We start from the raw sequence: 22,951 nt of genomic DNA, 5'->3' as shown, positions 1-22,951 counted from the left end.
TTAGTCTAAGATAGTCCGGGAGAGTGTTCCAAATTCTAGTAATTCTACTTATGTACGATCTTTGAAAGGTTACAGTTTTACATTTACTAGGCCTGAAAATAAGTACATTAGGATTACTTGTAGATCTGGTTACACGAGTAGGTACAATAGGCTTAGGGAGAATGTCTGGATTTATATCTACAAGTCCATTAAGTGCTTTAAAAAAGAAAACTAAGTCCAGATATTCATGCCAGTAATATAGCGGTAGAAGTGACGTCAGAGTTAGGCGGTCTCTGTAGGACTCCGAGCATCTAAATGGCAGACATAAGATGAATTTTGTTGCCCTTCTTTGAACTCGTTCCACCTTCCTCATCAGTTCAATAGCCTGTGGTGCCCAGATCTGTGTGGCATACCCCATTGAAGAGCACACAATTGAAAGGTAGAGTGTGCAGCGTGTGCGCATGCTCTGATCCTCTGCAGCACTCCTATGCAGAAACCCTAGGAGCTTATTAGTCTTAGAACAGCAGTCGAATACGTGTTTCGACCAGGTTAGATCACTCTTAATGGAGACTCCTAGATCTTTTTCGGTGTCAGTGACTTCCAGTTCTTTGCCATTGATAGTATAGTTAAACTCGATAGGGTTCCTTTTTCTTGTTATTCTTTGACACTTGCATTTGCTCTCATTAAATACAAGTCCTGATTCTTCAGACCAGCGCTCAAGACGAAGGAGATCTTCTTGTAAGCATTCAGCGTCAGAAGGAGAGTCAATACAATGATAGAGCTTAGTATCATCAGCGAAGCTTGCGACGCGAGATGACTTGACGACATCCGGTAGATCATTTACGTAGAGTAGAAATAGAACTGGTCCTAGCAGGGATCCTTGTGGAACTCCAGAAGTAACATGACGCTGGGATGACGTAGCACCAAGTACAGTTACACGCTGCTGACGATCGTGGAGATAACCTTTGAACCAGTTTAGCGCATTACCACTGATGTTAAACTGACGGAGTTTTGTTGCCAGAATAGAGTGACTAATCGTGTCAAACGCCTTTGACATATCAAGATAAATCACATCAGTCTGCTTCCCTGAGTCTAGTTGGGAGCCAATACAGTCCAATAATTCTATTAGCTGCATAACACACGAACGTCCCGTAATAAAACCATGTTGTATACAATTAATAAGACCCTTAAGATGGTCTCGCAACTGAACTAGTACACACCTCTCCAGGACTTTAGACACTATTGATAAGAGAGATATTGGTCGATAGTTTTCCACTTGAGATTTATTTCCCTTTTTGTAAACAGGTACTATATTAGCTAACTTCCACTCATCTGGTAGGTGGCCTTGTTGCACAGATATGTTAAAAAGTTGTGCCAGGGAGGGTGCGATCTGCTCAGCGGTCTCCTTTAAAAGTCTTGCGGGGATTTCGTCTGCTCCAGTAGCTTTATTGGTGTTGAGTGCTTTAAGAGCAGAAAGGATGCATTGGCTTGTAAAGTGGAGATTGTCTAAACAAGGACCAGAAACTGATGGCTGGACTGCGCAAGCATTATTACCAACGTTGTCACTAAATACAGAAGTGAAATGGCGGTTGAACAACTCTGCAATTTTACTTGGGGTTTTGACGGTTATTGTTCCTTCCCCCTGCGCGTCACTACCAGTGCAGTCCCCTAACTTCATTTCCAGTGGAACGCTGGCTGATTTAGTCTTAAGTCTGAAGAGAGACCAGAAGCGTTTAGGGTTCTGATGAAGGGTAGTGTCCAATGAGTTGAAGAAATTAACGCGACTCTCCGAAACCATTTGCTTCACATCCTTGCGGAGTTGTCTGAATTTCTCCTTTAATGCTTGGTTCGCTGGTTCCTTTTTTAGCTTCCTGCGGAGCGTCTCTTTCTTTCTAATTGCATGCACAATATCACCAATAATACATGGAGGGGAATTTCTGCCCTTGATTTTCTTTTTAGGTACATAGTCCGAAACTGCGGCCATAAATGTGTCTTTCCATCGCGTCCAGTTCGTATTTACACTTGTGCTCGTGTTAATCGCTCCAGATAAATTTACAGCCTCCAAAGCAGTTCGCAGACCATCAAAATCCGCCCTTCTATAATCAAAAACCTCTCTGTCCAATCGCGGCGCCGCTTTTATAGATGTTTTAAAATGGAAAACAGTGATTCCGTGATCGGACTGAATACCGCATTGTTCAGGGGTAAGAACCGTGATATCTTCTACACGCTCGGGTGTGCTTGTGATTACCAGGTCTAGTACGTTCTTGCCTCTGGTTGGAATGTGGTTTACTTGCGTTAAGAAGTAATCATTTAATATGTCCATGAACCTGAGCTCGTTAGCACCTGTGGTCAGTTCCGGTGTCTCCCAAAGGATTTTACGCAAATTTAGGTCACCGCATACTAATAGGTTGTCGTATTTTGATGCAAGTTCTGACAAATAAATATCAAATGAGTCCAGCCATATCCTGTCCGGTTCACTAGGGCTGTAAACACAACAAACTAGCATTTTATTATTTGAAATAGTGGTCAATTCTGCTGAGATCACTTCAAGCTCTGAATTGATTCTTTCAACTTCACATGACGAAATAAATGAATCTTGTTTTACCGCCAAAAACACCCCGCCTGCTCGAGACTCTCTGTCCTTTCTGTAGATGGTCTATCCAGAGCGGAGAATTTCTTTATCATCGATCTCACTATTAAGCCAGCTCTCAGTGACCCATATAAGATCGGCATTCTCGGAATAAACAAGTTCATGAAACTTCTGTAAGTTGCAGATCTTTCCACCAGTCGGCGTTTTGTAAAGGCTTTTAATACTCCGAGCATTTATTACTAAGCAGGTTGCAGAGCCAGTTTTAGGCTGTGAATTTGCCCAGCCCGGATGAGGAAATATGTCACCGGCCATAAGCATCAAGGCAGCGAGCGTAAGGCATTGTATAAGTTGACAGGATTTTGCCAAGCGTAATGGCGGAGCTGAGATGGTTCTTGTCCCGCCTGAAGATGTTGAAAACACGGCTGTTGTAGGTCGTCTCATCAGCATTATTGCACTAGAGATATAACTAGGCTTACTAGAACTATGAAGAAGTAAGACGTCTCGCAACAGAATGCAAAATAGATGGAAAATCAGTATTCTGTGCGGAGTGCCTCTGCCTCGTAACGACGCCATTACTTCCTGGTTATGTTGCGAAAAAAAATAATTAGTCACGTTGCGCCACAATGATGGGCCCAAAATTATTTTTAATCGTTTTATTTGTTACATTAGAGAATAGGATGTCTTGCAGCTTGTGTGGTAATATTTTAGCAGATTCAATCGATTTCCATGAAGTGGTAGACTGTGGGTCAACCCATGTGCTGAGTGCTTTGATCTGAAAAGCCCAATAATAAAGTTCAAAGTTTGGTACTGCCAAACCCCCCAGCAGTTTGGGTCGTTGCAGTGTAGTCAAACGGGTCCTAGGCCATCTCCCATCCCAAATAAAATATGAAACCATGGTGTTAATGTCTTTAAAATAGTTTGGAGGGGGGCAGAGTGGTAGCATAAAGAAAAGGAAGTTGAGACGGGGCAATATGTTCATTTTCACTGTGCTAATTCTACCTTGAAGAGACGTCTTTAGATTCCTCCATCTATGGATGTCTGATTTTATTTTGCTTAGCATAGTGTTAAAGTTATCTCTGTTAATTTTATATATGTGTTTATAGATTGTAATGCCCAGATATGTAAAAGAACTTTTGGTCTGAATATATTTAGGAATAGGAGCATTTGTGTGTGTATTATTTAGATGCATAAGGGCAGATTTTGTCCAATTAATTTTGTAGCCTGACAGGCTGCTGAAATGACTGAATTCCTTAATGACTGGGTGAATAGAGGTGTCAAAGTTATTTAAGAACAAAATTATATCATCCGCATACAGAGATATAATATGATTATGATCAACAATTTTCATAGGAGAAGCTGTAGATTGCCTAACGGCTTGTGCCAGAGGTTCCAGAGAGAGACAAAATAAAAGTGGCTAAAGTGAACATCCCTGTCTTGTTCCACACTACAGGGTAAAAGGAGAAGAGATTATATCCCCTGTTAGAACACTTGCTAAAGGTGAGTGGTATAGCTCCTTGATCATTGCTATAAAATTATGTCTGAAACCAAAATGTTGTAATACTGCCCACATATATTTCCACTCTATCCTATCAAAGGCTTTCTCTGTGTCAAGTGAAAATACGGCACAAGGATTTGGGTGTGTCTCTGCCACATCTATAATGTGTAGCAGCCTTCTCATGTTGTCAGATACATAATGTCCCTTGATAAAGCCTGTTTGGTCTTCATTGACTAGAGATTGAATAACCTTTTCCAGGTGCAGAGCAAGTACTTTGGCATATAAGATCACTTGTAAGTAAGGATATTGGTCTAAAACTAGAGCATTCCAATGGATCTTTTCCCTTTTTCAAAATTAAGGTGATGAGTGCTGTTTTTTGGTCTCTATGAAAGGTCCCACTCTTGATTGTAAAATTAAATGAATCAAGTATGAGTGTGCCCACCATGTCCCAAAGTTCTACATAAAGCTCTGGTGGGAGGCCATCCAAACCAGGTGATTTGCCTTTATTGAGACATTTCAAAGCTCTGTGTAGTTCATCCAGATTCAGTGCAGCTTCCAGATCATCTTGGTCTGTTTGTTCAAGGCAGGGAAGCTCCAATTTGTCAAGAAAATGTTTACAAGTAGCGTCGTAATGAGCAATCTCTGATTTGTATAAATTTTCATAAAATGTTGAAAAAGTATTATTGATGGCCTGCGGATTGGTTGTAATTTTGCCATCAGGCTTATTTATTGCTGGGATGTGAGCTTTTGTTTCACATTCCTTAAGCATAAGAGCCAGCAGGTGACTAGGTCTCTCTGAATCAAAGTAGTACTTTTGTCTAGTTCTATGCAGAATAAATTCCGCCTTTGATGCAGACAGCGTCTTGTGTTCATTTTTCAAAGATGTCAGCAGTTTAGATTGCTCATCTGAGAAGCTATGTTTTTGTAAGTTCTCTAATGATTCTATTTTGTTTACAAGATTTGTGATCTGGGAAGCTTTTGTTTTAGCTAGAGTTGAGGAGAATGAAATACAGAAACCACGAATAAAGCACTTTATGGCCTCCCATAAAATTTGTGGATTGGAGCATTCCTTTGTGTTAATATCTAAAAAATCTTTTAATTGACTTTTGAGTGAACTAATAAATCTAGAGTTAGTTAGTAAAGATGTGTTTAAACGCCACCTGGGGGCCTTTGTCTTAATGTTGGGCAGATCAACGTTGCATAATACTGCAGAATGATCAGATAGTAGAATTGGTAAAATGGTAATGGATACATGTCCAGCAATTAATGTTGGGCTAAGAAAAATATAATCTATCCGGGAAAATATCTTATGCCTATTGGAGAAAAATGTGTAATCTCTGGCAGTAGCGTTCTGCAAACGCCAAATATCAACAAGATTTAAATCTTTGATAAGTGTATTCAATAGGGTAGATGAAGGATTAGCTATTGCATCTGAATTAGATTTATCAAGAGATGGGTTAAGGACTGCATTGAAATCACCCCCCACCACTAAAGAACAGTCATTTTGTTCTAATAATGTGTTTCCAATCTAAGAAAAGAAGTCCCTGTCAGGCTCATTTGGGCAGTATATGGATGTGAACGCCAATTTATGATTATGTATGCTAACACGGGCAAAAGCAAGTCTTCCATTCTCATCGTTACCAGTGACATTTATATCGCAAGACATTTTCCAGTTAATAAGGATGCATACCCCCTTGGTCTTATTTAGGGCGCATGACGATATCATTAATCTGTAATATGTGACACCCTGGCTCAACCGTGCCGTCCGGCGTTACGCCACTGCCTCCCACACTTTATGCTCCCACAGTAATACTAACTGCAGGCTGTGTTTTGATTTTGCTGTGTTTTTTGCATAGCCTGCAGGTGGAGTTGGAGCCTGCAGTCTGGGTGTAACCAGGAGGCGGAGTCCAGGGTATTTAGCTGGGGTTCTGTCACCTGGGAGGGAGCTCTCTTATTTCCAGCCCTGGCCTGATGGCGAGAGGCTGGTAGCTCTCTCATTTCCAGCCCTGGCCTGACGGCGAGAGGCTGGTAGCTTGTTCTTCCAGCGAGTGTGGCTGGCGGCCTGCTTGTTGTGTCTTTACTTGCTTGGTTTACTATGGTTTGTAAATGTTGTAAAATAAATGTGCATGTGTATATATACCACTAACAGTGTATGTCTCCTTATATGTGGTGGCTACCTTGAGCCAGGTGGCCCTCACATATTGGGGGCTCTTGTCCGAGTTTTACGGATTCGGTAATTCGGTAATTGCTATGGGCATTGTGGTTTCACTAGGCTCTGACGTAAGGTCAGGTGTGTATGCTAGTGGTGACAGGCGAGAGTTTTTTTGTGAATGAAAATTTTGTAGTAGGGGGCGTGGTTTGGCCCTGCTGTTTACTCGCCTGGTTGTTGGAGATGTACGCTGTTTGTTTGGGAATATGTGCTATTGGTAAGGTAAGGCAAGCTGTTTAAACTCTTGGTCTCTTTTCAATTTCCTAACGTGTAATATCTGTGGGATGTAGTCGGGCTTCACTGTGGGGTGGCTGGTCACTTGAGCTAAATCTCTCCCCATTTAGAGCGCTCCGCGCTGGGCTGTAGGTTCTGGTGACGGTAGTCTGGGCCGGAGGGCACCGCCGCGGAGTAAGGCTGCATCGGCTTTGATGGGACGGCTGGCATCTGACGGTATTGGTGAGTGTTCTTTTTGGGCACTGATCCCCGGCTCTTGGACTCCGTCGGAAGATAGGGTAGTCTAGTCGGGGGGTAAATGTTTAGGGGGAATGCTCTGTGGTTAGCTGGCCCTGCGGTGTTAGCTGTGTTTTCACCTCACTAAATGTTTGGTTATTGTTTGGATTTTTGAGGTCGGGGTTGGTAGAGAGAGCATTTTGTTTTTTTCATAGGCCTGTGATTTATTTTATGCTTGTTGGGCATTGTTGTTGCGCTGGTAATGAGCGCAGTAGAAAAGTTTTTGGCGGCTCCATCTGAGAGCCTGTTTACCTTGATTGTTAAGGAGTTATTCCAAGTAGCAGACTTTTACTCTATCGAGATCACACTGCCTAAGTCTGTTAAAAAGGAGCAGTTGCTTGTGTTTCTCGGTGAGAGGTTGAAGGCAATACAGGTGTTGCCATTAGTGAAAACCATGGAACAGCCTGATGAACGCGATGCCCTTGGTGCTGCGGCATCAGCGGTAGGTAACGTAACTTTCGAGCAACAAAAAGTCATTTTGCAAATGCAGATTGATCAGAGACGATTAGAGGCTGCTGAAAGGGAGAAAGAACAAGAATTGGAGATGGAGAAATTACGTATGGAGCGTGTTCGTTTGGATTTGATGGTTGAGGGGATATACGGTAATACTCTGTCACCTAGTTTGGCCAATATAGTGAAGTTTCTCCCCAAGTTTAACGAACGCGACCCAGGCGTTTTCTTCTCTCTGTTTGAAAGTATGGCTACTGACCTAAAATGGACAGGTGAGGATAAAGTTTTCTTACTTCAAACTGCTTTGCAGGGACATGCCCAGGACGCTTTTGTAGCTCTCTCGGCTACTGAGCGGAGAGATTACAAACTTGTTAAAGATGCAGTGTTGAGAGCTTATGAGCTTGTACCGGAGGCGTACAGACAAAGATTTCGTAACCATCGAAGATCTGGAAAGCAGACATATGCTGAGGTTGGCAGGGAATTGTCCAATTTTTTCCATCGTTGGCTTGCTGCCGAGTCAGTTAAGGATTTTGAATCTTTGTGTAATTTAATGATAATAGAGCAATTTAAAAACATCTTGCCGGAAAGGGTGGCTACTTATGTAAATGAACATAAGGTTAAATCTGTCTCTGATGCTAGTTCTCTTGCAGATGGTTATTTTCTAACACACAAGAGTCATGTTCAGGACTTCACTCCGCGTAGAGACTACTATCGGCGAGGTCAGCGCTCTGATCACAATAGCTCTCCTGTAAAAGCTAACACTGTGTCTGAAGGTAAGGGTAATGATGATACTGTGGGCAATGTTTGCCATAAGTGTTGTAAGCCTGGTCATTACAGACGTCAATGTCCCTTGTGGGATAGGAATAAGAATGAAGACATGGGTAATGTAAAAAATGTGGGTTGCGTGTCTTCTGTTTGTTCATTCCGTGTGTGGAATGATGATGCGTGTTAATTCTACCGTTGCCTTGTCTTAAAGTTCTATGTGTGGTGAAAACAAAAATGTGCCAGATGTGCCTATATCTACCTCGGACAATGATTACACTCCGTTTATCAGTGAAGGTTATGTGTCTTTAGTGGGTGACTCTTGTAGGGTGCCAGTTAAGATATTACGCGACACTGGGGCTTCAGAGAGTTTTATTTCTCAATCTGTTCTCCCTTTTTCATTGGACTCAGATACTGATAGAGTGGTCTTGATTCGTGGAATTGGCTTACATTCGTTTTCTGTACCACTGCATAGAACTGAATTAGAGTCTGGTTTTGTGAATGGTGTGGTTAATATTGCTGTTTGTCCATCGCTGCCTGTGGATGGCATTGACTTGATTTTAGGAAATAATCTAGGACGTGATTGGGTATTTTCTTGTCTGCCTTCTCCATCGCCAGTGGTTAATATAGGTCAGTTACAACCACCGGAGTCTGATAAATGTCTTGAGGAGTTTCCTGAGGTGTTCACTGCCTGCGCAGTAACTCAGGCCATGGCCCGTGCGCAGGTAGAGAAATCGGCAGAACAATGTGTGTCAATGTTCAAATTCTTTGTTCCCGATTTACCTGCTCCCTTATCTACTGTTGATGTTGTTGATGCGCAGAGAATTGATCCCACTCTGGTGAAGTATTTTGCAATGGCTGCTGATGATCAAGCTGGTGGTCATGGTTATTTTGTCCAGAAGGGGCTGTTGCTTCGTCGGTGGTCACCTCCTGCACTGGCTGATGTGGCAGACCAGGTAGTGCAGGTGGTGATACCAGAGAAGTATCGTGAATTGGTATTGAAAACGGCTCATGGGGAAACATCTTGTCATTTTGGTGTTAAAAAGACTTATGGTCAGGTGTTGCAGCATTTTTACTGGCCGCGTATTAAGTGTGATGTTGCAAAATTTGTCAAGTCATGTCATGTATGTCAAGTGGCTGGGAAGCCCAACGTAAGTATAAAACCTGCTCCTTTGCAGTCGATACCCTCTGTCGGTACACCTTTTGAGCATTTGATTATTGATTGTGTGGGACCCCTGCCAAAGTCAAAGTCTGGTATGGAGTATATGGTGACAATAATGTGCCAGGCTACTCGCTATCCTGCAGCATATGCAGTGAGGTCGATTACTACCAAGACAGTAGTGAAGTCTTTGTCTGATTTTATATCCACATTTGGCATACCTAAAGTGGTTCAAAGCGATCGTGGGTCCAACTTCACATCAAAATCTTTTGCTTTGGTTTTGAAACAGCTCAGCATTAAGCACAGTCTCAGCTCTGCATATCACGCGCAGAGTCAGGGGGCCTTAGAGCGGTTCCATTCTACTTTGAAGTCCTTGCTGCGTGTGTATTGTATAGAGCTGAAGAGGGACTGGGTAGAGGGTTTGCCATGGCTACTGCTGGCAGCACGTGCCGTAGTACAAGACAGTTTAGGGTTTAGTCCTAATGAGCTTGTCTTTGGCCATAAGGTGCGTACTCCTCTCTCTGTTTTAGGTATTGAGTTGGATTGTGCAGGTGCTAACCCACCGGAGAGTGTGGCCCAGTATGTTCAGGGTTTCCATCGCAAGCTGTTCCTGGAAGGAAAAAGGGCGAGTGAAAATTTGAGTAGTGCTCAAAAGAAAATGAAGGATCATTACGATCGCAATGCAGTAGTCAGGGTTTTTTACCCAGGTGATCAGGTCCTTGCATTACTCCCCATCCCAGGTTATCCATTTGCTGCCAAGTATTTGGGGCCATATGCAGTTTTGCGTCAGGTATCTGATGTTAACTTTGTGGTGTCAACTCCAGAAAGGAGGCATAAAACACAGTTGTGTCATGTTAACCTGCTCCGGCCTTATTTCCCTTCATCTTCACAGGTGCAGAGTGAGGAGGAAAAGGTGAGACCGGTTACACTTGCTGTGGGGCCAGACGCACATGTTCCTCAGGAGGGGGCTAAGGATGGTGTGTGTGGTCCGGATGATGCAGTGTTGCAGGCTCGCCTAAGTAACAGTGAGATGTTGGCTAACTTGGATTCCATTCTTGGTCATTTAAATGGTGAACAGCAGGAACAACTAAAAAGTTTGATTGTTGAGTTTTCTTCATTGTTTTCAGATACGCCAACGTGTACCAACTTAATTGAGCATGATATAGATGTGGGGGATGCAAAACCGATTCGACAGAGGTTTTATCATGTACCACCTGATAAAAGGAAAAGTTTGGATTCATGTGTACAGTATCTCCTTGATAATGGCTTAGCCATACCCTCTTATTCCAGCTGGGCTTCTCCTTGTCTGTTGGTTAGGAAATCTGATTCTTCTTTCAGGTTTTGCACAGACTATAGGAAGGTTAATGCTGTGACAAAGGTAGACTCTTTTCCTTTACCTCAAATCGAAGATTGCATGGATCAGGTGGGTAATGCTCGTTTTGTTAGTAAGTTTGACTTACTAAAGGGGTACTACCAGGTGCCATTAAGTCCAAGAGATCAAGAAATTTCATCTTTTGTTACACCATCTGGGCTTTACTCATATACGAGGATGAGTTTCGGACTACGCAATGCCCCTTCGACTTTTCAACGCCTTATGAATAGGGTGGTTGGGGGGTTGGAGGGGTGTGCGGTTTATTTAGATGATGCCGTGTGTTACTCTGATACCTGGTCTACACATCTGGAACACATCCGTGCTTTGTTTAAACGATTGTTGGCAGCAAATCTGACTGTAAATTTGGCAAAGTGCGGATTGGCACAAGCCACTGTAGTATATTTAGGTAAGATTGTAGGACAGGGGGTAGTGCAGCCTGTGAGAGCTAAGGTGCTGGCTATTGACACGTATCCTCCCCCCACTACAAAGAAGGAACTCATGCGATTCCTTGGTATGGCAGGTTATTACAGGAACTTTTGTTCCAATTTTTCAACTGTTGTTGACCCTCTGACCAATTTGCTGAGGAGTTCAGTAAAGTACATGTGGTCGTCTGACTGTCAGGAAGCATTTAACAATGTGAAATTGTTGTTGACCTCTGCTCCTGTTTTGGCTGCGCCTAGACTGGAACAACCATTTTTGTTGCAGGTTTATGCCAGCCATGTTGGTGCAGGTGCGGTGCTACTGCAGAAGGACGACACAGGTGTTGACCACCTGGTTTGTTTTTTCTCTAGGAAGTTCAATAAACATCAATTGAACTATTCTACGATAGAAAAGGAGGCTTTAGCTTTAATATGGGCTCTCCAGCATTTTGATGTTTATGTGGGGGGAGGGGTACATCCTGTGGAAGTGTTTATGGACCATAACCCCCTCACATTCATTCATTCACTCCAGAACTCTAATCCACGCTTGATGCGCTGGGCATGTTTTTTGCAGCCTTACAGACTCCTCATTCGACACATCCGTGGCCATGAAAATGTCTTGGCTGATGCCCTTTCTCGTGCCCTGGAAGGATGAGTGACTGTTGGTCTGTGCCTGTTTGTCTGTCTGTTTGTCTCTCTCATGTCTTGCTCTGTTTCAGCGTTCCCGTGTGTCCGGAAACATGGAATGGTGGGATGGTTTAACGGCCTGAGTGAGACTATGTGGACGGATTCAATTTTAGTTTGGTGTGACTGTGTAGCCTGTATAGGTGTTCACTTAGGCCTATGAGTGTGTGCACGTGTTTGGTATTTTTGGGTGTATTTTGTATTATTGCTGTGTATTGCTGTGTAGGATTTGTGATGTTCTTACACAGTAACCCATGCTATGGGTTCCTGTCTTTTGTGGGGGAGTGATGTGACGCCCTGGCTCAACCGTGCCGTCCGGCGTTACGCCACTGCCTCCCACACTTTATGCTCCCACAGTAATACTAACTGCAGGCTGTGTTTTGATTTTGCTGTGTTTTTTGCATAGCCTGCAGGTGGAGTTGGAGCCTGCAGTCTGGGTGTAACCAGGAGGCGGAGTCCAGGGTATTTAGCTGGGGTTCTGTCACCTGGGAGGGAGCTCTCTCATTTCCAGCCCTGGCCTGACGGCGAGAGGCTGGTAGCTCTCTCATTTCCAGCCCTGGCCTGACGGTGAGAGGCTGGTAGCTTGTTCTTCCAGCGGGTGTGGCTGGCGGCCTGCTTGTTGTGTCTTTACTTGCTTGGTTTACTATGGTTTGTAAATGTTGTAAAATAAATGTGCACGTGTGTATATATACCACTAACAGTGTATATCTCCTTATATGTGGTGGCTACCTTGAGCCAGGTGGCCCTCACAAATGTTTGTTTTGAAAGCGTGCCACGTCACATTGTTTTAGGTGTGTTTCTTGGATCAGGGCAATGTCCACCTTTTTAGGATGGAGATACTCAAGAACACGAGTTTGTTTGATAGCGGAGTTTAGGTCATTCATGTTGAGTGATAATATATTCAATGACTGTGTCAACATATTATACAGCTAAGATCTGCCTTAAAATATAAGCGTGTTAATATAAGATAGAGAATATGCGTGCGATCGTCCTGCCAAATACTGTACAAATGCACAGTTGCTGATATCCTAACAAAGAGTATGACTATGTCTGTAATGGGGAAGGGGTGGGTAAAACTATATACAAAAACAAACACAGACCGCACAGACGTGAAACCGTAGGTCTGTAAAAACATATGCATTGTCTGATTTGTGACCAATCCACACCAACACATGGCTATAGTAACAGATAAGCCCACACAGTCATAGGCTAAACAAAAAAAAAAAAGCATCACCTCTCGAACTGGTGAAGCTAGGCCAATTTAGCATGCTAGTGTTAAATCATACTGGAAACAACTATCAGAAGACATAGCCTAGTTAATCTCACATTTCAAAACATACCAAATACCTTGTAAGGATCCTGAGACTGTCCATTACTACATAACTTGTGCATGTTAAATTATGAAAGTTCATTCCTTCATATCCACTAAGTTGCCTTCTGTGTGTGGAGAAGCCCCGTGGTTCTTCTCAATGCTCAGATTAGAGGCTGCAGTGTCAGTAGCTCCACCATTGCGCCGTACCGCTGTAGTGGTGGACCTCCATGGAAGAGAGTTAATGAAATCTTCTGCGGCTTCGGGGGAGTTGAACATCTTCTTTTCTCCTTTATACTGCAGCTTAATCCACGCAGGGTAGATGAGGAATGGCTCCAGGCCCATGTCTTTAGCTTTCTTTATGACAGAACTGAAGCTTTTTCTCCTTGCTGTAGTCGCTGGACTGTAGTCAGGGAAGAACAGGAGCATGCTAGCTGTTGGTGCCGAAACAGACGGAGACCAGTGGGCAACTCCGTTGGAAGCGTACTTAACTGGATAAACTTGACGTGCCCCGTTGAGGGTAGCCGATCTGTCTTGCCAACGCAGTAATCTAAAGATAAGGGTGCGTGGCTTGTTGGAGTTAGCCTCTCTTCCATCATGCACACGATGAGCCCGCTCTATGTCAATGTCTCGGTCCACCAATGAAGGGATCCACTTGGGGAGGTTATCTTTGAGGTAACCGATTGCATCCAAGCTCTCCACTGCTTCTGGTAAGCCAACCAGCCTTACGTTATTTCTTTGTCCCCAGTCCTCCAGATCTGTAAACTTTGCGGTGAGCTGTTCTAGTTGTGTTCTTAGCTTGATAGCCAATCGCCTATCCTCTCATGCAGCTGCCTGGACAGAGTCCACACGGTCTTGGGTCCTTTTAGTAGATTTGGCTACATTTTCAAGTTCACTACTAATTTCTTTCACAGTTTCATTAGTCTTTTGGATTTCTGTTCGTAAATCATGTAGTGCTGGGACAAGGATAGAGTCCACCGCTTCCCTGACAGCAGAGGCTACCGCCATATCTAGGCCACGTTGTTGCTCTTGGAGGGCTAGCTTTATGCCATTAGCTATAGTTGCATCGAGTTCATCCTTAGAGATGGCAGAATCCTTGAATTTTTCCTTTATAGGCAACTGTTCATTCTCCCTTTTCCATGCCTCTTTGCTTGGGGAAGGATTCATGATGAAAATGTTGTCGAAGTATTCAAGATATATGATAGGATTATTGAAAAAATTAGACTTTGAGAGCAGAGCTAAAAACTACGCAGGCATCACTGTCGATGGGTCATGTGATCTCTGAATTATGTTCTTGAGGGTGCAGTTGAACTGTTTGACTAAGCCATCTGTTTGTGGGTGATAAATGCTGGTGCGGATAGGCTTAATTCCCAGTAACCCATACAGTTCGCGCAGTGTCCGTGACATGAACATAGTGCCTTGATCAGTCAGAATCTCTTTGGGGATTCCGACTTGGGAGATGACGCGGAAGAGTGCTTCCACAATACTGCGTGCTGAGATACTGCAAAGAGGCACTGCTTCCGGATATCGCGTTGCATAGTCCACCAGAACTAAAATAAAGCGATATCCTCGTGTTGACCGATCTAATGGCCCGATTAGATCCATCCCAATTCTTTTGAATGGGGTCTTGATTAATGGCAGAGGGTGCAAAGGTGCTTTTGGAATGGCCTCTGGATTTACTAACTGGCATTCGCAGCACGCCGTACACCACCTATGGACATCGCCGCGAATCCCTGGCTAATAGAATCAGGCCATTATTCGGGCTAGTGTCTTATCCTGCCCTAAGTGTCCAGCCATGGGATTAAAGTGAGCTGCCTGGAATATAAATTCCCGGTGGGTCTTTGGGATCAAAAGCTGCGTTATCGGTTCCTTCGTCTGAGTGTCCTGCGTCACTCGGTATAACCTATCCTTAATAATGGAGAAATGGGGAAGGACGGGGTGGCGTTTGACTGGAGTGTTTGACCATCGATTACTTTCACTTGGTCAAACGTATGCCGCAGAGTCTCGTCTCGCGACTGCTCTAACGGGAAATCCGCGAGGGATTCCCCAAGCGAGGGAGAAGGAGCCTGCTGCTCCTCACTCTGATGCGGTGATAGCGTAGATGGCTCTGTGACAGCTGCTCCTGCCAATGCCAGACTGGGACCTCCCCCCGCTAAATTATGGCAGGCCCCACTCTTCACTAAATGTGACATTAATTCCCGAAATCCCAGCCAATCAGTCCCCAAAATTATCGAGCGGGTATGGCGAGGATTAACCACCACCTTTACTCTAAATTTCTCCCCTCGAAATAGAATGTGGACCAACACTAAAGGGTAGTTGTAAACATCCCCATGTACACACAACACCTTCACCAATTGTGCTCTCCCCAATGCCTCATCTTGCACCAGGCTTTGGGGGATTGAGGTCTGATTACAGCTGGAGTCTACCAAAGCCTGATATGTATCCCCTTGGATGCTCACCGGTATGCAATATGCTCTGGCCAATTGAGGGCGGTCTCTGGCGCATCAGGGATCCGGACCATCGCGCCCACCTCCATCACTGAGCACTGATGCTGGAGGTGCCCCGGCTCCCCACAGTGTCAGCATACCAGCCCAGGCTCTCCCTCTGCACTGGTGTTTCGGAGCTCACTCACCTGAGGGGGGGGAAGACACAGACATGGAAGTAGGAAACGGTAGGGCACCGCGGGTGTGGCGGGCTGGCTGGGGTGGAGCCGGCCCCTACCTCTGCGTTGGGGGAATGGGGTGAGGACGAGAAACAGAAGGGGAGAGAGAGAGAAGAGGGGGAGAAGAGGAGACACGCTGTCCTGCCGTCGGAACAGCCACCATATGGTCCTCCGCCAGCTCGATGGCCTGATCCAGCGACGCCGGGCGATGGCACTGGACCCACTCCGCTGTTCCTTCCAGAAGTCGGACGATGAATTGTTCCAGCGCCACCAGGTCGATGATTCCCTCGGCTTCGCGGTTGTCAGCCCTCAGCCACTGCCAGCAGGCATCCCGGAGTTGCTGGCCAAATGTGAACAGCCGGCCGACCTCCTCCAGGCACAGCATGCGGAAGTGCTGCCGTTGCTGCTCCGGGGTGCACCCCACACATTGGAGGACGGCCCTGGGGAGGTCGGTGTAGACCAGCCGGCTGTCGGCAGGGAGCTGTAGCGCGGCCAGCTGCTCCTCGCCTGTTAGCAGGGGGAGGAGGAGGCATGCCGTGTGTTGTTCCACCGGCTAACCCCATGCCTCTGCTGCCTGCTCAAAAAGAGTAAGGAAGGCTTTGGGGTCATTGTGCGGACCCATCTTCGTTAGGGTGAGGTGGGGAGGGTCTGCGGCGGTGGTGATGGTGGACCCTGTCGACGCGAGCAGGTGCCGGAATGCCTGGCGATCTTCCTGCTGTGCCAGCACCAGAGCTTTGAACTGTTGTTCTTGCTCCTTCCGGAGGGCGACCAGCGCCTGGTGCTGGCTCTGTTGGGCCGAGGCAAGGGCATGGACCAGGTCCTTGAAGGGGGAGGACTCCATGGGGCTGTCTCCTTCTGCGCTCCGTCCTGGGTTTCAGCACCACTGTAGAACCAGAGCAGGTGGGTGGAGCACAGAAGCACGGCAGGCCAGAACTGAGTTCTCAGAAACTCTTTTGTTTTTAATGATATGTGTGGCTTTTCAGCTCATTCACTCTCTCACACATGCATTCGGGTCAGGAGAGAGCTCCCTTTCTCTGCTCTCTCTCTCCTTTTATAGGGCGCGGTCACTGGGGAAGACACACAAAAACAGGTTAACTCACATCAGGTGCAATGATTCTGCCACTTACTTTCCCTGACTCCGCCCTCCATTTACAGACTGACGCTTGACCATGCCCCCGCTGCCACAAGGATATTAGAGTAGAGTGGGGGGAAAAAGCCCCCCTTAAGGAAAATTCAGTTTTTCTCCAAGTTGAAATGAACCATGTGTTTAGTTTTAATCATAGTTTTTGACAACAGTGACATGAACAATAATGCCACCTAAAGTTTGCCTAAAGTTAATACTTAATTTTTTTTAACAAAAACAAACATTGTGCCAAGGGGGCCTTTTACCCCCCCAGTGGGGTAAAAGGCCCCCTGAGGTGGGGCAATAGGCCCCCTTACTCAAAAAAAGCTGTTTGGATAGCAAAAGTGTTTACTTAAGCCTATAATGTGAAAGAAACAAGAAAATATTCCTGAATTAATGAATATATGCATTATTTTATTATATTTTGCATTTTTATTTCAATTTTTTTTATTTCAATTATTTTTAATATTAAGTTCAAATTACTTTCTTTACTCAACCAGGTAAGCGAGATGTTATTAAAAACTATGTATCTGCTATTCAGAAATGTATGAAATACAGTAATTATGATAAAAGGAAATGATGCCCCCTGGGGGCCATTTACCCCGACATTAAGGGGGCGTTTTACCCCACAGACTACACTTTTACAAAAAAGGGTCTTACTTTCAAAATGTGATTCAACTTTTTATACCTAATGTATTTTTTTTAACATACTGACTTGTCTACTCATACCACATACACAGCTGTGATATCTGATGAAATAGCAGCTATCTAAATACAGTTTTACTGATATCTGAAAATTATATCACTTACCATGAAATTTTATTTCTCTCTGCTGCGTTGCTGATATGCGATCCACAGTGGATATTTGTATATCCCCGTTGTCAAGCCAGTCTATAGCAACAATAGAAATGTAACTTTGCGCCATCTGGTGGTTATTTTGGGTAAAACAGGCCGGGGGCGTATTACCCCCTGGGGGTGTATTACCCCACTCTACTCTACACGGTGGCACGAAGACATGAAGTTTATCTTTGAGTGGTGAACATATTTTATGACTGAGCGCAACAAATAAGTGAAATATTTTTCAAACATGAGAAGATAAACTTCATATCTTCACACCACCATGTAATAGTCTATTTATTATATAGACACATCCACCACAATAATAAAAAATAAATAAATAAATAGGGCGGCACGGTGGTGTAGTGGTTAGTGCTGTCGCCTCACAGCAAGAAGGTCCGGGTTCGAGTCCCGTGGCCGGCGAGGGCCTTTCTCTGCGGAGTTTACATGTTCTCCCCGTGTCTGCATGGGTTTCCTCTGGGTGCTCCGGTTTCCCCCATAGTCCAAAGACATGCAGGTTAGGTTAACTGGTGACTCTAAATTGACCGTAGGTGTGAATGTGAGTGTGAATGGTTGTCTATGTCTATGTGTCAGCCCTGTGATGACCTGGCGACTTGTCCAGGGTGTACCCTGCCTTTTGCCCGTAGTCAGCTGGGATAGGCTCCAGCTTACCTGCGACCCTGTAGGACAGGATAAAGCGGCTAGAGATAATGAGATGAGATAAATAAATAGAATTTTAATTTTGAACTGGTGCACCATTTTGACAATGCGTGCCAAGTCAGCAGGGAAACATTGGGAGTGACCTCATCGATATCCTCACAAGTGAAAGTATTGGAAAATATGTCACTCAGGTCCAGGATGTATTTTGTATGAAAAATGCAAGTTTTTCAACAAGACAAGATAAACTTCATATCTTCAAGCCAACCTGTGATTTTCTTTTTATTGCATAGACACATTCACAAACAAAAACTACACAAGTTAATCAAAACAATTCGTTGATATCCCCATGAGTGAGGATATTGGAAAATATGTTACTCAATGTCCCAGATGGAATTTGTGTGAAAAATATAAGTGGCGTATTTCCCAGTAGAACACTCATATCTATATTATAAATGTATATACAGTATGTTTAAAAGTGAGCTGGATCCTTTTAAGCTCTATGTAGATGTTGAAGGACAGCATGACAGTACTATTTTTCCTGATAGCAAACATCTCACCACTTGTGAATCTCAGGCATGGTTTACAGAGTATTTTCTCTGCAGGTACGTCAGTATTCCAAGTGACAGCAACAGATGCAGATGACCCCACCTATGGAAATAGTGCTCGCGTGGTGTACAGCATTTTACATGGACAGCCTTACTTCTCTGTAGACCCACAAACAGGTACGGGGTGAGACCATTTCCATTCTTGTCAAATTAATTTCAAGATGTTTGTGCTTGCTTTTATGTTGCTATAATTGGATTTTTTTTTTTAAATTTTATTAGCTTCACTGTCAGTACTTAAATTAACAAAAATAATGTAAACTGGTGTGTGTGTGTGTGTGTGTGTGTTTGTAAATAAAATATATATATATATATATATATATATATATATATATATATATATATATATATATATATATATATATATATAAGGAGTTTAGGGAAGAAATGAGACGAGCATTGAGTGGTAATGGAAGTCTGCCAGAAGATTGGGATACTACTGCTATACTAGTAAGAGAGGCAGCAAAGAAGGTGCTAGGGTGGTCATCGGGAAGGAGGAAGGAAGACAAGGAGACATGGTGGTGGAACAAAGAAGTGCAGGAAATTATAAAAGAGAAGAGGCTAGCAAAGAAAAATTGGGACAATCAGAGAGATGAGGAAAGCAGGCGGTTATACAGAGACGCGACAGAAGGCAAAAAGAGCAGTAGCAAAGGCAAAAGCAGATGCATACCAGGAGTTGTACGAAAGACTGGAGACCAAAGAAGGAGATAAAGACCTGTACAGACTGGCTAGGCAGAGAAACAGGGAAGTGAAGGACATACAGCACGTAAGAGTGATGAAAGATGTAAATGGAAATGTGCTGACAAACAGAGAGTGTATTAAGAAGGTGGAAAGAGTACTTTGAGGATTTATTAAATGAGGAGAATCCAAGAGAGAAAAGGTCAGATTCGTTGGAGACAGCAAATCAGGAAGCAGAGTTGGTTAGTAAGGATGAGGTGAGGGCAGCCATGAAAAGAATGAAGATTGGGAAAGCAGTCGGACCAGATGGTATCCCAATTGAGGCTTGGAGATGTTTGGGTGAGACGGCTGTGGAGTTCCGAATGAGATTGTTTAATAAGATCCTAGAGAATGAGAAAATGCCAAATGAATGGAGAGTGTACTCGTCCCAGTATACAAGAATAAGGGATGTGTACAGAGCTGCAGTAATTACAGAGGGATAAAATTGATGAGCCACACCATGAAGTTATGGGAAAGGGTATTGGAAGCGAGACTGAGAAGAGAGGTAGCAATCTGTGAAAAGCAGTACGGATTTATGCCAAGGAAGAGCACGTCGGATGCAATTTTTGCTTTAAGAATGTTAATAGAGAAGTACAGAGAAGGCCAGAGAAAGCTACATTGTGTGTTTGTAGACCTGGAGAAGGCATACAATAGAGTGCCGAGAGATGAGTTATGGTATTGTATGAGAAAGTGTGGAGTGAATGAGAAGTATATCAGAGTGGTGCAAGACATGTACTGTATGAGAACAGTGAAACAGTAGTGAGGTGTGCAGTTGGAATGATTGAATGGTTGAAGGTGAAGGTGGGACTTCATCAAGGATCTGCTTTGAGTCCTTTCTTGTTTACCATAGTGATGGATAGCTTGACAGGCAAAGTGAGGCAAGAGTCACCGCGGAACATGATGTTTGTGGATGATATTGTGATATGTGGTGAAAGTAGAAAGGAGGTTGAGCTGGGTTTGGAGATATGGAGGTATGCATTGGAATGAAGAGGAATGAAGGTGAGCAGTAGCAAAACAGAATGCATGTGCATTGAGTGCAGATGAAAGTGTAGTGAAGATGCAAGGAGTAGACGTAAAGAAAGTTGGTGAATTCAAGTACCTGGGGTCAACTGTGCAGGAAAATGGGAGCTGCAATAGTGAGGTGAGAAAGAGAGTGCAGGCAGGGTGGAGCAGTTGAAGTAGGATTTTGGGAGTCATTGTGATAGGAAAGTCCCAGCAAAAGTGAAAGATAAGATGTATAAGACAGAAGTGAGACCAGCTGTGATGTGTGGATTGGAGACAGTACCCTTAACGAAGAGACAGGAGGCAAAGTTGGAGGTGGCAGAGTTGAGGATGTTAAGGTTTGCAATGGGAGTGACAAAGTTGGACAGGATAAGGAATGAGCACATCAGAGGGACAGCACATGTAGAGAGCTTGGGAATTAAGCTAAGAGAGATGAGATGGTATGGGCACATCCTGAGAAGAGATGCAGAGCATGTCAGAAGGAGAATGTTGAGGATGGAGCCTCCAGGCACATGAAAATGAGGAACACCAAAGAGGAGATGCATGGATGTGGTAAGAGAGGACATGAAAGTGGCAGGTGTGGTAGAGAAGGATGTGGAAGACAGGGAGCCAAAAGATCCACTGTGGCAACCCCTAATCGGGAGCAGCCAAAAGAAAAAGATGATGATATAGGGTGTTTCAAAAAATTTTATATTATTTGAGATGTAAATATCCCAGAAACTACATAGTCTAGGCAAATGAAACTGAACAGGCTTAATGTTGAGCAATACAAGATTTATTCCTCAAAATTTGAATGAGAAATTAAAAAGTGTGTGGATTTCATGAACAGTTTCACAAATTTTCAATATGTGCACCGCCTGAGACATGGCACACAGACAACCTTCCTCTTTGAACTTTTTGTGCCATGTCCAAATCTGCATTGCAGTTGGTGCATTTTTTTATCTATCTATCTATCTATCTATCTATCTATCTATCTATCTATCTATCTATCTATCTATCTATCTATCTAGATAGATAGATAGATAGATAGATAGATAGATAGATAGATAGATAGATAGATAGATAGATAGATAGATAGATTAAAAAAGCATTATAAACAAAAGTAGTCTTTTGTTTGTAATGGGCAAGGGCAAGATTATGGACAAAATTATATTTCAAACATATAGATTTAAAAGTGTGGGGGTTATTCCAGTCATAATTATTCAAAACAGAAAAATAATAATTCAACATGGTAGATTTAAAAGAGCCAAGTTTGTCCATGTTTAAATTTAGTTCATCAGAAAGAATGTTCCAAATTCTTGTAGTTCTAAGATTTCTCGTTGGTTGTGGTTTTACACTTACAGACATTATACTTAACGACATTGCTAACCAAGGATCTGGTTAACCTCAAGCAGTGAGGAACAGGTTGGACTGAAGGACATACATTTACTAGACAAATTTAGACATTTTAAAAAATAAATGAAAATGAAAGAAAAAATTTCAGGCTCAGTTTATGGGTTAGTGAATTGCTTTGTTCACAGCCTTATGTATGCTGTATACTCTTTAGTCCATTCTCCACACTATAACAGAGAACATAGAGAACATGGATCCCTCCTGGAAGGAAAAGGTTTTTTGTTGTTGTTGTTTGTTTGTTTGTTTGTTTTATCCGCATGTTCTCTTTGTGCTACGTTGCATTTCCAAACACTTTGGATGATTATCTCATAACCACTGTAAATGAAAACAATCCTAAATGATTAATCTTTGGTTATAAAAGTGAGAAAGTATGGAGTTTATGAGGTACAAGAAAATGTTTCTGAAACATTAAAAATCAGCAGAATCAGAGAATCCATTCAAACAAGGTCAGATTTTTACAACTGCATGTTAAATGTGTCATGGAATGCATTTATTCAGTATTTTAAATGGTTCCCTGGTTGAAATAGAAGGTATGTGATTTTGGTCAGGGTGAAAAATACCCAGATGCAGTTTTACATGCTGATTTATATCCCTGTGATTTGGCCCTAGAATGAAACAAGCTGTTTTTTGGGCCCATCCTTTTTTGGTGGGCCCATTAATATTGTTATTGTTTATTCGCATGTATAAGGACATTAAATCATATAATAATAGCAATTAAAAAAAAAAAAACATGCAGGGGAGGCCAGAAAACTATATGATTTTTCGTTGGCCTCCCCCAAAACTTAAAAATATAAGAATGCTAGCATTATAAAGTATACATACATAAGCAAACAAAATTAACTAATGAAAGAAACAAATCAAAATTATATAATAAAATCTATATACATCAGAAGCTTACACACATGAAAAACAAATAAGAGTCTTGAAATCTATTAAATAAAATTCAAAATGAAACTAATAAGTTATTAAACATAAAAGGAAATGTGTATAACTGAAACAAGGAAAACAAACAAATCAG

The 22,951-nt window shown here is 43.2% G+C and overlaps 1 protein-coding gene across 3 annotated transcripts in view; it reads left to right on the top strand.

Annotated features, from left to right (window-relative positions):
• Positions 1–22,951, top strand: part of LOC132898496 (cadherin-18) — a 298,900-nt gene that overhangs the window by 72,560 nt on the left and 203,389 nt on the right. For all 3 annotated transcript variants that reach the window (XM_060940160.1, XM_060940158.1, XM_060940159.1), the window contains exon 3: positions 18,823–18,942. In XM_060940160.1, coding sequence (XP_060796143.1) covers positions 18,823–18,942 — 120 coding nt within the window. The remainder of the gene's footprint in view (positions 1–18,822; positions 18,943–22,951) is intronic.

This window comes from Neoarius graeffei, chromosome 14 (genome assembly GCF_027579695.1).
Source record: "Neoarius graeffei isolate fNeoGra1 chromosome 14, fNeoGra1.pri, whole genome shotgun sequence".
Taxonomy (NCBI): Eukaryota; Metazoa; Chordata; class Actinopteri; order Siluriformes; family Ariidae; genus Neoarius; species Neoarius graeffei.
This window is presented reverse-complemented; position numbering and strand designations above follow the sequence as displayed.